Raw genomic sequence first — 14,409 nt, forward strand, 5'->3', positions numbered from 1 at the left:
AGAGAGTTGAACACCACTCACTCTCAAAACATCACTCAGAGTTGAACACCACACACTCTCAAAACATCACTCAGAGAGTTGCTGAGCACCACTCACTCACACACACACTTGCAAGACTTTACAGTAATAATCAGACATGATATTTGACATCTAGCCACATTGTGAAAAATGCACCATTACTCTTTATGAAATATTGAATTACTCATTTTATTTTGGAGTTTAAGATATTTAAAGAAGCTTAAACTTCATAAGTTTTCACACATAATCCACTATTTGAAATCTATAACATCTTACAGTATAAGGATTTTAAGAGCAGTTAAGCACACATTATGACCTACTTAAAGCTTATTAATGCTCCATTTCAACACAATGTGTGTGTGTGTGTGTGTGTGTGTGTGTTATGTGTGTGTGTGCGTGTGTGTGCGTTATGTGTGTGTTTATGTTATGTGCTATGTGTGTGTTTAGTGAGATGGTAGAGGATGAGAGGGTGTGAGTTGTGTTCCCCAAACGAGATGCACGGGTTGAGAGTGGGAATCACAGCACGGCCCGTCTCCATGGCGACGCTCTGCAGGAGCTCCAGTGTGTCTGCGTTGTAAAAAGATAGCGCCCCCTGCTGACAGTCCACCAGCACGCCCACCTTCCGCACTCTCCCCTCCACCTCCAGGGGGCACTCCAGAGCTCCATGGCAGACCAGGTACTGCCCGTTACCATGGTACATGTAACAGAAGACCTGATTCAGGTCGGCGGGGGCGACGTCCACTGCTGCCCCCTGGTGGCCAGTGGTGGCGGGTGCGTGGGAGACGCCGATCAGCCAGTAGGGCTTGTCCCACACGATGACCTCCCAGTAGTGCAGGCCGCTGCTGAAGGCCTCGGAGCCCAGCACGCTGTACTGGGAGTGGACGGAGTCGTCCTCGCCGCCCTGAGGGGGCAGCGTGCTCCAGCGCACCTCCCGGCTGTCCGCAGACACCACCAGCTTGGGGTGGGCCCGCCGGGGGTCAAGGGTCACGCCACGCAGGTCTGAGGAGACACAGAGGAGTGGGGGCGTTGAGTGTGTGCGTGTGTGTGTGTGGGGGGGGGGGGGGGGGCGTTGAGTGTGTGTGTGTGGGGGGGGGGGGGGGGGGGCGTTGAGTGTGTGTGTGTGGGGGGGGGGGGGGCGTTGATCTGAGCAAAAGTAAATAGTATAGAATCTTGTGACCTCTGTTGACCTCTGTTCAATCAGTGCAAATCAGTGCAAATCAGTTTATTGCTATTACTATGTCCTGGTGTTTTTCAAACAGTTCAACTTCATGGCATTTACAGGGAGATATCTGTGCCAAGGTACGTTTGGACACACACACTTATTCGTAGTTTTTTATTTGATTCCTTTTTTTACTACATTGTACAATAATACCTACAACCTGCAAAGTATGACAGGAGACAAAGGTCTCTAGAAATATATTATTTCCATGCGCCACATTTCATATGCTTCGCTGTTTACCTCTATGACACCTTTGCCGATAATTGATATGATTAAAGCCAACTTCATTCTTTTCAATTAACATCAGTGAAAGACAAGCAGCTAACAAATGCTCACAATGTCTGGGAAATCCATCAAGGCTGTTGTGTGTGTGTGTGTATATGGGAAATCCATCAAGGCTGTTGTGTGTGTGTGTGTATATGGGAAATCCATCAAGGCTGTTGGAAATCCATCTCAGCTGACTATATCAAGTTGGTTGAGAGACTGAGCAAAAGGTCTGTACCTTGAGGAATTTAAAATATTGGAAATGTAGCTTTATTTACACTTTTTGTTTGCTTACAACATGAATCCATGTGGGCTATTTCATAATAATAACCTCCTACTCAGATAAATAAAGATAAAGATGAAGAAAAACAACAGATTTGAGAGTTAGTGTGTCCAAACCCAGCGTTGTGTGTGTGTGTGCGTGTGTGTGTCCAAACCCAGCGTTGTGTGTGTGTGTGCGTGTGTGTGTGTGTGTTGTCACGCTCACATGACCACATGCGTGCGTGTGTGTCCAAACCCAGCGTTGTGTGTGTGTGTGTGTGTGTGTGTCCAAACCCAAACTTTTGACTGGTAGTGTATGTGTGTGTTCTACTATTACCATATGTCTGTGTGTGTCTGGGTGTGAGTGTGTTTGTGTGTGTGCGTGCGTGTGCGCGTGTGCGTGTGCGTGTGCGTGTGTGCGTGCGTGTGTGCATGCGTGCGTGCGTGTGCGTTTGTGTGTGTGTGTGTCTGTGCCTGTATGGGTGTGTGTGTGTGTGTGTGCGCGCGCACGTGTGTGTGTGTGTGTGTGTGTGTGTGCGTGTGTGCGTGTGTGTGTGTGTACGCGCGTGTGTGTGTGTGTGTGTGTGTGTGTGTGTGTGTGTGTGTGTGTTGTCATGCTCACGTGACCACATGCGTGTGTGTGTGTGTGTGTGTGTGTTGTCATGCTCACGTGACCACATGCGTGTGTGTGTGTGTGTGTGTGTGTGTGTGTGTGCGTATGTGTGTTGTCATGCTCACGTGACCATATGCGTGTGTGTGTGTGTGTGTGTACGCGCGTGTGTGTGTGTGTGTGTGTGTACGCGCGTGTGTGTGTGTGTGTGTGTGTGTGTGTGTGTGTGTTGTCATGTTCACGTGACCACATGCGTGTGCGTGTGTGTGTATGTGTGTGTGTGTGTTGTCATGCTCACATGACCACATGCGTGTGTGTGTGTGTGTGTGTGTGTGTGTGTGTGTGTGTGTGTGTGTGTGTGTGTGTGTGTGTGCGTGTGTGTGTATGTGTGTGTGTGTGTTGTCATGCTCACATGACCACATGCGTGTGTGTGTGTGTGTGTGTGTGCGTGTGTGTGTGTGTGTGTGTGTGTGTGTGTGTGTGTGTGTGTGTGTGTGTGTTGTCATGCTCACATGACCACATGCGTGTGTGTGTGTGTGTGTGTGCGTGTGTGTGTGTGTGTGTGCGTGTGTGTGTGTGTGTGTGTGTGTGTGTGTGTGTGTGTTGTCATGCTCACATGACCACATGCGTGGGAAGCCTGCTGACAGGGTGTTGTGTAGCTCCTCCACCAGCCTCTCCAGCGTGGCCATCTTCCCTGGGGGGGCACAGCTGTCTGCCTGCAGCTCCGGCACCAGGGGGGGGTCCAGCGTAGCCCTGCGGTCAGTTAACACACACTCCATACCTGCACACACTATACACACACTATACACACACACACTCCATACCTGCACACACTATACACACACTATACACACACACACTCCATACCTGCACACACTATACACACACTATACACACACACACTCCATACCTGCACACACTATACACACACACACTCCATACCTGCACACACTATACACACACTATACACACACACACTCCATACCTGCACACACTATACACACACTATACACACACACACTCCATAACTGCACACACTATACACACACTATACACACACACACTCCATACCTGCACATCTACACACACACACACACACACACACACACACTCCATACCTGCACACACTATACACACACTATACACACACACACTCCATACCTGCACATCTATACACACACACACACACACACACACACACACACACACACACTCCATAACTGCACATCTATACACACACACACACACACACAATCCATACCTGCACATCTACACACACACACACACACACACACACACACACACCCCAAACCTGCACATCTATACACACACACACACACACACACACCATACCTGCACATCTACACACACACACACACACCATACATGCACATCTACACACACACACACACACACACACACACACACTCCATACCTGCACATCTACACACACACACACATAAACTCCATACCTGCACATAGACACATACACACACACACACTCCATACCTGCACATCTCTACACACACACACACACACACACACACACACACACACTCCATACCTGCACATCTATACACACACACACACACACACTCACACTCCATAACTGCACATCTATACACACACACACACACACACACACACACACACAATCCATACCTGCACATCTCTACACACACACACACACACTCACACTCCATAACTGCACATCTATACACACACACACACACACACACACACACACAATCCATACCTGCACATCTATACACACACACACACTCCATACCTGCACATCTACACACACACACACACACACCATACCTGCACATCTACACACACACACACACACACACTCCATACCTGCACATCTACACACACACACACACACACACTCCATACCTGCACATAGACACACACACACATACACACTCCATACCTGCACATAGACACACACACACATACACACTCCATACCTGCACATAGACACACACACACACACACTCCATACCTGCACATAGACACACACACACACACACTCCATACCTGCACATACTGTACACACACACACACACACACACTCCATACCTGCACATCTATACACACACACTCCATACCTGCACATCTCAGGGCAAATGATGTATTTATGTTAATGATGTATTTGAGTCCATTTTTACAGCTAGAAAATAAGGTTTTTCTGATGTGTTCCTAACCCATTACTCCTACTGTATTTGAAGAGTTTGGTTTGGTTAAGTCATTTTTTACATTTTGTTTTCCAAGTTATTTCAGTACAACTATAATTGGGTATTGTCATTTGATTTATCTTGACTCAATCAAAACTACACAACTGCAATACGATTGATATTACCTGAAATACACAATTAACTAGCATGACTTTTTAATGTTTTTAAATCTTGTTTCTAATCCAAAACAAAGAAACAAAGGTAATACATTTAGACTAAAACATACCTGTACAAAGTAAGGTCATTTGTGACGTGCTTCTTAAAAACTCAGCACTCTTGTGATCTTGTTTGTTCATGACTTCCTCTATAAATAAAAGTCTCCAGGGAACAGCTTGCTGCATGTGTGTGTGTGTGTGTGTGTGTCCAGGGAACAGCTTGCTGCATGTGTGTGTGTGTGTGTGTGTGTGTGTGTGTGTGTGTGTGTGTGTGTGTGTGTGTGTCCAGGGAACAGCTTGCTGCATGTGTGTGTGTGTGTGTGTGTGTGTGTGTGTGTGTGTCCAGGGAACAGCTTGCTGCATGTGTGTGTGTGTGTGTGTGTGTCTAGGGAACAGCTTGCTGCATGTGTGTGTGTGTGTGTGTGTGTGTGTCCAGGGAACAGCTTGCTGCATGTGTGTGTGTGTGTGTCCAGGGAACAGCTTGCTGCATGTGTGTGTGTGTGTGTCCAGGGAACAGCTTGCTGCATGTGTGTGTGTGTGTGTGTGTGTGTGTGTGTGTGTGTCCAGGGAACAGCTTGCTGCATGTGTGTGTGTGTGTGTGTCCCCAGGGAACAGCTTGCTGTGTAATGACCTAGATCAGTACCAGCTCTCCTCTCTGGTGTGCTGGGCAGAGTTTCCGCTAGAAATAAATGGTGCCGGTCAAAGTGACCGGCAGAGGTTTCGTTTTCCGGACATTTTGATGATATGCCGGTCAAAGATCCTATTATCCCTTCTTAATTAGTCAAACTGAGGAAAACTGGAGACAGGCTATCTAGCTTAAAGAATTACATAATCTGTATAGAATGCAACATGTTCATTAGCCTAACTTAAATATGCCTAACAAGATCTAGCCGGTATCTTTTCATGGACAGCAAGAGTCCGCTTCGTTAGTTGTTTTAAAAAGGCTATGTTGTTTGTTGCTGCTACCCACGTTATCTCAGTGGTGACTGTTTAAATTGCACAGATTTGCACAAGAATGAGCGCTCACACCACTACCCCCTAATGCTATGCCTCTTTATTTGCTAACAATAAATTAAGAAATGTTTCCTATTCTGGGAAATGTTTAGTTTCTTTTTCTTTCGGCCGCGGTTCAATGATGATTCATTGTGCCAGAAATTATCCGCGGACCAGTAATCGCCTCGTCGAGGAGGCCCTAACCCTGCAGATCATAGACAGAGAACGCATAAACCTACTGTATGTCCAATGTACACGGAGAATGACAGTGTCTTGGAGCGGCCGCACCCCCCGCAACTCCACTTCCAATGTCACTGATTCCGACAGATACGCCCGACACTTCTGCTTTTTATCTGGTGGTGGTGGAGTTGACCGGACATCTGAGGCTTCAGACGTTACCAATTTATCATCATCCATCGCGTCTGGCCTCTGAAAAAACGTTTAAGGCTAGTCTGCCTGGGCCTGGCCATGTTTGAACCGCCTCTCATTTGTTCGTTGTTTAACATGGACGTTTTAAGCGTGCGCTTCCTAATTGAAATGCAGCATAGGTTATGCGTGTTGTTTAATAACTTTCAAACTGTACAGCCTGTTCATTTAAAAACATAGCCAGAGCACGTATAATATAGGCTTAGGCCTACATATTAAGGCTTATTCTCAAATTCAGATTGCGTTAGGGGACGGGATTATTAGCCAATTTCAATCGGACAATTTGACCGGAGAGATTTAATTTTGTCGGACATTTCTTTTTTTTTCTGGCCAATGTCCGGTAATTACCGGACAACGGAAACCCTGGTGCTGGGCTATGTTAATGAAGAGATGTGTGTGTGTGTGTGTGTGTGTGTGTGTGTGTATGCGTGTGTGTGTGTGGTATGCTAGGTTAATGAACAGATGCTTAATGACCAAGGCCTTCTGATCCACCTCTGGAGTGGTGTGGTCATGTGATCATGTGTGTTGGTCATGTGGTCATGTGTGTTGGTCATGTGATCATGTGATCATGTGTGTTGGTCATGTGATCATGTGTGTTGGTCATGTGATCATGTGGGTTGGTCATGTGATCATGTGATCATGTGTGTTGGTCATGTGATCATGTGTGTTGGTCATGTGATCATGTGATCATGTGTGTTGGTCATGTGGTCATGTGATCATGTAGCCTGGGTGTTCCCATGCTGCCTTCAAATTCGAGAAAATGAACGTTTGGTTTCCAGACCACGTCTCATTGAGAAGGGCTAGTGATCATGTGTGTTGGTCATGTGATCATGTGATCATGTGTGTTGGTCATGTGGTCATGTGTGTTGGTCATGTGATCATGTGATCATGTGTGTTGGTCATGTGGTCATGTGATCATGTGTGTTGGTCATGTAATGATGTGTGTTGGTCATGTGATCATGTGATCATGTGTGTTGGTCATGTGATCATGTGTGTTGGTCATGTGGTCATGTGTGTTGGTCATGTGATCATGTGTGTTGGTCATGTGATCACATGTTTGTGGGGGTGTTGTGTTTCAGGGGCACCTGCCACTCACCCCGGCGTCGTGAGATGCTGCAACAGAACAGAAGGCGTCAGATACACAGACCAGATATTAGCCACAACACACACACACACACACACGCACACGCACACGCACACGCACACACACACGCACACGCACACGCACACACACACACATGCACAGTACTAATTTAGCCTGATATTACATGTAGTTAGATAACTCCACAACACACACATGCACGCACGTACACACACACGCGCACACGCACACGCACACACAGTACTGATTTAGCCTGATATTAGTTAGATAACTCCACAACACACACAGGCCTGATTTAGCCTGATCTACACACTTTAAAACAGGATTATGTATTATGCATTGCTAAGTGAATTAGTGAACACACAGAGCACACAGTGAACACACAGTTCACAGAGGTGAAGCACACACTAATCCCGGAGCAGTGAGCTGCCTGCTACAGCGGCGCTCGGGGAGCAGTGAGGGGTTAGGTGCCTTGCTCAAGGGCACTTCAGCCGTGGATGTGGGCATGGGAGAGCAGTGCTCAACCACTTCCCCTGCCCACATTCTTCCTACAGGGTCGGGGATCGAACCGGCAACTCTTCGGTTCCAAGGCCGAAGCCCTAACCAGTAGGCCACGGCTGCTCCCACACACACACACACACACACACACACACACACACACACACCCTAACCAGTAGGCCACGGCTGCTCCCACACACACACACACACACACACCCTAACCAGTAGACCACGGCTGCTCCCACATGGCCTACTGGATAAACTGAAGTACAATGTAACACTATGCTGTGGATCCTTGACAGATCTTTTCTGCTAGTTCAGAGTGTGTGTGTGTGTGTGTGTGTGTGTGTGTGTGTGTGTGTGTGTGTGTGTGTTTGTGTGTGTGTGTGCTAGTTCAGAGGTACCTGTAGGAGCTTCAGGTGGTTGTCCTCGTGGATGAGGGCCGTCCTGGTGTCCCTGAGGACGTCCGTGTCCCGCAGGTGTCTCTGCAGCTGGTCCCTGCGCACCTGGAGCCACCTGCCGCAGTAGAGCCGCTCAGCGTCCAGCACGGCCGTCATCAGACGCTCGTCCTCGTCCAGCAGAGCTCGCATCGCAGAGTAGCGCCCCAGCACACGCACCCTACACGCCTCTATGGAGCTCTGAGATGGAGGGATGGAGGGAGAACAGGAGAGACAGACACAGAGAGAAGAGAGGAGAGGAGAGGAGAGACAGACACAGAGAGAGAAGAGAGGGAGGAGAGGGAGGAGAGGAGAGACAGACACAGAGAGAGAGGAGAGGAGAGGAGAGGAGAGGAGAGGAGAGGAGAGGAGAGACAGACACAGAGAGAAGAGAGGAGAGGAGAGACAGACACAGAGAGAGAAAAGAAAGAGAGAAGAGAGGGAGGAGAGGAGAGACAGACACAGAGAGAGAGGAGAGGAGAGGAGAGACAGACACAGAGAGAGAAGAGAGGGAGGAGAGGAGAGACAGACACAGGGAGAGAAGAGAAAGAGAGAGAAGAGAGGGAGGAGAGGAGAGACAGACACAGAGAGAAAGAAAGAGAAAGGTAAAAAAGAGGTTCTCACAATACCTTTGCATGGAAAACAACATTTTGTACACACTTGAATAGGCATGTGGTCTGCTGTTATTAGTGTGATGCTTTTGTTGTCGTCTCATGCACCTACCAGGGTCTCTGAGGAAAGGACCTCTAGTTCCTTGACGGCGTTCTCAGCTCTCAGCCGGTTCTCCAGCAGAACACTCTCCGTGGCCTCCAGCTTCCGCTGTGGAACCATCAGAGGCACAGACACAGCATGGACACGGCATGGACACAGCATGCATGCTCTAAATCATTTATGAACACACGAGCAGTGCTGCTCCTTCTCATTCAAGGCCACAAAGGGACAATGAGCACCTGACCTTGCGGTCACTCCATATGCTATCAGTTTACTGGATGGAAACATTCTCTACAAAGCTACAAAACAAAAAACATCAGAAAAACATAATGAAGAACACACGAAAGGGCCCTTACTCCTGACAGAGCCATAGCCTGTATAAAATAGCTCTGAACACACACGGCCTCTGAGCCATAGACTGTATAACATAGCTCTGAACACACATGGTCTCTGAGCCATAGACTGTATAAAATAGCTCTGAACACACAGGGCCTCTGAGCCATAGACTGTATAAAATAGCTCTGAACACACAGGGCCTCTGAGCCATAGACTGTATAACATAGCTCTGAACACACACGGCCTCTGAGCCATAGACTGTATAACATAGCTCTGAACACACACAGAATCAATTCAGTTTCCACGTCATGTTGCCTGTGGTTGCTTTCACATCTGGCATTAACTAAACTGGTCATGTTTGGAGCCATGACTCAGCTCTATGCTAACTGGATTTCCAGATTTCAATGTTTTTTATCCCTCTCATGAGCATGCCATCTTGAGAGTAAAATTCCCCTACATTCTGTGGTATGATCTGCTACCGCTGTTACTTATTTTACCTCATGAAACATCCTACTAAACTACTAACACTACTAACTCTACTAACACTACTAAACTACTAACACTACTAAACTACTAACACTACTAACACTACTAACACTGCTAAACTACTAACACTACTAACACTACTAAACTACTAAACTACTAACACTACTAACACTACTAACTCTACTAACACTACTAAACTACTAACACTACTAACACTACTAACACTGCTAAACTACTAACACTACTAAACTACTAACACTACTAACACTGCTAAACTACTAAACTACTAACACTACTAACACTACTAACACTGCTAAACTACTAACACTACTAACACTACTAAACTACTAAACTACTAACACTACTAACACTACTAAATAAATACTCCTGAAGCTCTAACATAACACTGTGGAGGAAACAGTCCACCCCATCATGATAAAGGAGCCAGACATGAGCTAAACTGAAGAATAGTTTTGCTCTCTGAGAAATATAACTGCGTCGGTCCCCCTGGTCTCCCGCGCTCACCTTGAGGTCAGCGGCGGCCTCCTGCAGGGGGATGACCGCGTGCCCCCGGTGGTCTCCCAGGGCGGCGCAGAGCGAGCAGACGGGCAGGCGTTCGTGGGCACAGTAGAGCCGCAGCTCCTCGCCGTGGCGCTGGCACCGGTAGGGCAGCAGGTCGCCGGCCGGCTCCACGAGCGTGTGCGTCCGCAGGGCCTGCTTCCTCTGATGCGCCTCGGCGTGCGCCGCACACAACGCCGCGTCGCACGTCACACAGCTCCGCACCGCCGCCGACACGCGCTCGATGCAGTGGTCGCACGTCAGCGCCGGACCAACACCCGACAGGGCCGTCACCTCGTGACGCAGGTCAGCCGGAACGGACGCGCCGTTCCAGTCTGGATCGCCCTGGTTCTGCCCACCCTGGTTCTGCCCACTCGCCTCCTGCTCCGGCGCCAGCAGGGTGGGCTTGGCCTGCAGCTGGACATCTGGAGGCAGCAGGATCTGACACTCTGGGCAGAACAGCGGACCCGGCGGCGGCGCTTGGCTGGGCCCGGTTCCTGTGGCCGGCCCGTCTCCATCGTCCACGCTCCACACGGTGCGGATGCACGCGTGGCAGAAGCTGTGACCGCACGGGAGAGCCACGGGGTCCGAGAAGGCATCGCCGCAGATGGGGCAGGAGACCGAAGCGCTCTCCATCCTCTCGTCAGCCCTGGGGCAGCTGGGGTGGGACTGGGCGCCACTAGGACGACCTGGATCACGCACACACACACACACACACACACACACACACACGCACACATGAATGTTTAACAGCGTCCGGCACAGATCAGGTGACACACGCTTTGTTGTTCCCCTACACATGGATCACGTTACCGCACACCGAGAGTGAGGATAGAGGCGCACGCAGGTGAGGGGCATGAGGCTGCACACGCAGGTGAGGGGCATGAGTCAGCATGTGTAACAGAGGTCGTAATTCGTCTGCCACTCACGGCCCTCGAACCCGCCACCTCCACACACACCAGCATGGGAGTCAAACGCTCTAACCACCGAGCTAAGAGCCCAGGCCTCCAACTCAGTTAACGCAGTTAGAAGCGTTCTTAAGGTTAGGGGTCTTGCTGGTCTAGCTGGTTGGGCCACCAGGTGGACATGGTGGTGTGACCATCTGAGGTAGCTGGTCATGCTGGTATGACCAGCTTGTCGTGTGGGATACAGCTGGTGTAAGATGGTCATGCTGGTGACCAGCCTGCCAAACTTGACGCTGTTGGTGTAAGTTGGTCATGCTGGTTTGCTAGAATGACCAACATAAGCTGGCATGGCCAGTTAAACCAGCAGTGTAGACCAGCAACACCAGCTAAAATGACCAGCTTGAGGTGGTACGACAAGCAAAACCAGCTGAATTACCATCGTAAACTGGGTAAACCAACTGAAGGTATGTTTTCACAAGAGTTTTGCTGGTCTAGCAGGTCAACCATCATAGGGTGGTCAAACAAGCTGGTTAACAAGCTGGTCAACCAGCAAACCACCTTAAGCTGGTCAGGCTGTTTTTTTCAGCAGGGATGGCATAGGTCATATTGACCTTTAAGAGATGTGTAGTCCAGCCTTTAGATATACAATGGATGTGATTCTGGATGTGATTTGATGGATTATGTGTGTGAGCACTCTCTAAGCAATCTCAATTCTCTTTCAGTTCATTGTCACAAACAAGTTGTTATTTGTGTCACGATCCTGCACAGAAGTCAAAGTCAAAGTCAAAGTCAGCTTTATTGTCAATTTCCTCACATGTTCCAGACATACAAAGAGATCGAAATTACGTTTCTCACTATCCCACGGTGGAGACAAGACATATTTTACCAATTTTAAGTCCACAGACAAACATAACATTCAAGTAAACAAAAAAGTAAGTAAATAAGTAAATAAGAGGGCACATATAATGAAAAAATAAGAGCAGCAAAATTTGGTTGAAATTGTGCATAGACAGTCAATAAAATAAAATACTAGTGCAAAGTCAGGCCAATAAGAGGCTGAGGTAGTTCTGTTTGACCTAAGTAAGAAATAAAGTGGCATAGTGGTGCAAGTTATGTAAGAGCAGCAGAAGTGTTGTGTTTTCAGGACAACAGCAACAAGTTGCAAAGTGTACAAGTGTGCAAGTGGAGTGGTGCAGGCGGCCATTGTGGGTCCAATGTCCAGGATGTTATGTAGCTGAGGGTGGAGGGGGGAGAGGAGGGAGAGAGTTCAGCATCCTAACAGCTTGGTGTATGAAGCTGTTGGTGAGTCTGGTAGTGCGGGAGCGCAGGCTTCTGTACCTCTTCCCAGAGGGCAGTAGATCAAACAGATTGTGAGCGGGGTGACTTGCATCACTCACAATTTTGGTCGCCTTGCGGGTGAGGTGGGTGGTGTAAATGTCCTTCAGGGAGGGGAGTGAAGCACCAATAATCCTTCCAGCTGTGTTCACTATGCGCTGCAGGGCTTTCCTGTTGTATTCAGTGCAGCTTCCGCCCCACACAGCGATACAGCTGGAGAGGATGCTCTCAATGGTGCCTCGGTAGAATGTGGTCATGATGGCTGGTGGAGCACTTGCTCGCCTGAGTTTCCGCAGGAAGTACAGGCGGCGCTGAGCTCTCTTCACCAGTGATGCTGTGTTGGTGGTCCAGGAGAGGTCTTCACTGATGTGCACCCCCAGGAATTTGGTGCTGCTCGCTCTCTCCACCACAGCACCGTCGATGGTCAGTGGCAGGTGTTGGGTGTGACCTCTCCGGAAGTCAACAACAATCTCTTTGGTCTTGCTGACGTTCAGCAGGAGGTTGTTGTCCCTGCACCACGTGGTCAGATGGTCGACCTCCAACCTGTATTGAGTCTCGTCGCCCTTGGTGATGAGACCCACCAGAGTTGTGTCGTCAGCAAATTTCACTATGTGATTGTTGCTGTAGGTTGCAGTGCAGTCATGCGTCAGCAGGGTGAAGAGCAGCGGACTGAGCACGCAGCCTTGGGGGGCCCCTGTGCTCAGTGTGATGCTGCTTGAGGTATTGTTGCCAACACGTACTACTTGAGGCCTCTGACAGAGGAAGTCCAGTAGCCAGTTGCAGAGGTAGGTACTGAGTCCCAGTTTGTCAAGTTTGCAGATGAGTTGTTGTGGTATTATGGTGTTGAATGCAGAACTGAAGTCTATAAACAGCAATCTCACATATGAGTCTCTTTTTTCCAGGTGGGTGAGGGCTGGGTGGAGGGCAGAGCAGATTGCATCCTCTGTAGACCGTTTGGCTCGGTATGCAAACTGGAAGGGGTCCAGGGTGGGGGGGAGAATGGATTTGATATGTGACATGACAAGCCGCTCAAAGCACTTCATGATGATGGGTGTCAGTGCCACAGGGCGGTAGTCATTGAAGCAGGATGGAGCAGTTTTCTTCGGCACAGGTATGATGGTGGCAGCTTTGAAACAAGATGGGACGATGGCTTGCTTCAGGGAAGTGTTAAAGATGTCTGTGAAGACATCCTTAAGCTCCCCTGCGCAGTCCTTCAGCGCACGGCCAGGGATGTTGTCTGGACCTGTTGCCTTACGGGTGTTGATAGCAGCAAGTGTCCTCTTCACGCTGTCGGCAGAGAGGCACAGGGGCTGCTCATGTAGAGGGGGATGGGTCTTCTGTGGGCAGGTGCTGTTTTGAGGGGCTCTCTCTCCAAGAATGTGGACATTGCAAGCCTGGCTGCGGTAACTCAGAGTGGTGGACTTCATGCAGCCACGTCTGGTTGGTGAAACTCAGTGAAAACAAACACATGGGAAACTGTTGTGAATTCAAAAATAGCACTGGATATAGTTTGTAGGGGCTCCAGACTCTAATGCTTTTGCCATTTTATCTAACTCATAAGAATAGTTCAGAATATGTCAATTTCAAATTAACAAATACAACCACATGGTTTTGTTGCAGCCCATAGACTGCACTTTATGTCAGAATTTTTACTAATTCTGGCATATATTTACATGGTGTTTTTTACACAATGTTCATTAATATGCATGGTCCCTATCAAATAAACCAATAAATAAAATAAATAAAAAGAGGAATACAACCACATGGTTTTGTTGCAGCCCATAGACCACTTTATGTCAAGAGGAAATTACGAAATGCTTTTATAAAGAATAGAAGAGATGCACGGCTTCAT

The 14,409-nt window shown here is 48.5% G+C and overlaps 1 protein-coding gene across 1 annotated transcript; it reads right to left on the reverse strand.

Moving 5' to 3' along the window:
- Window positions 1-442: 442 nt before the first annotated feature.
- On the reverse strand, window positions 443-10,953 carry LOC143123995 (E3 ubiquitin-protein ligase TRIM62). The gene is made up of 6 exons (XM_076285252.1): window positions 10,285-10,953; window positions 8,950-9,045; window positions 8,194-8,427; window positions 7,286-7,302; window positions 2,989-3,125; window positions 443-1,017 (listed from the first exon to the last, which is right to left on the reverse strand). The coding sequence occupies exons 1-6, from the start codon at window positions 10,951-10,953 to the stop codon at window positions 443-445; spliced, it is 1,728 nt and encodes a 575-aa protein (XP_076141367.1).
- Between the last annotated feature and the right edge of the window lie 3,456 nt (window positions 10,954-14,409).

This window comes from Alosa pseudoharengus, unplaced genomic scaffold (assembly GCF_046254945.1).
Source record: "Alosa pseudoharengus isolate Yale_2024_CS ecotype anadromous, Long Island Sound unplaced genomic scaffold, YU_APseudo_1.1 YU_APseudo_1.1_scf_15, whole genome shotgun sequence".
NCBI classification, from domain to species: domain Eukaryota; kingdom Metazoa; phylum Chordata; class Actinopteri; order Clupeiformes; family Clupeidae; genus Alosa; species Alosa pseudoharengus.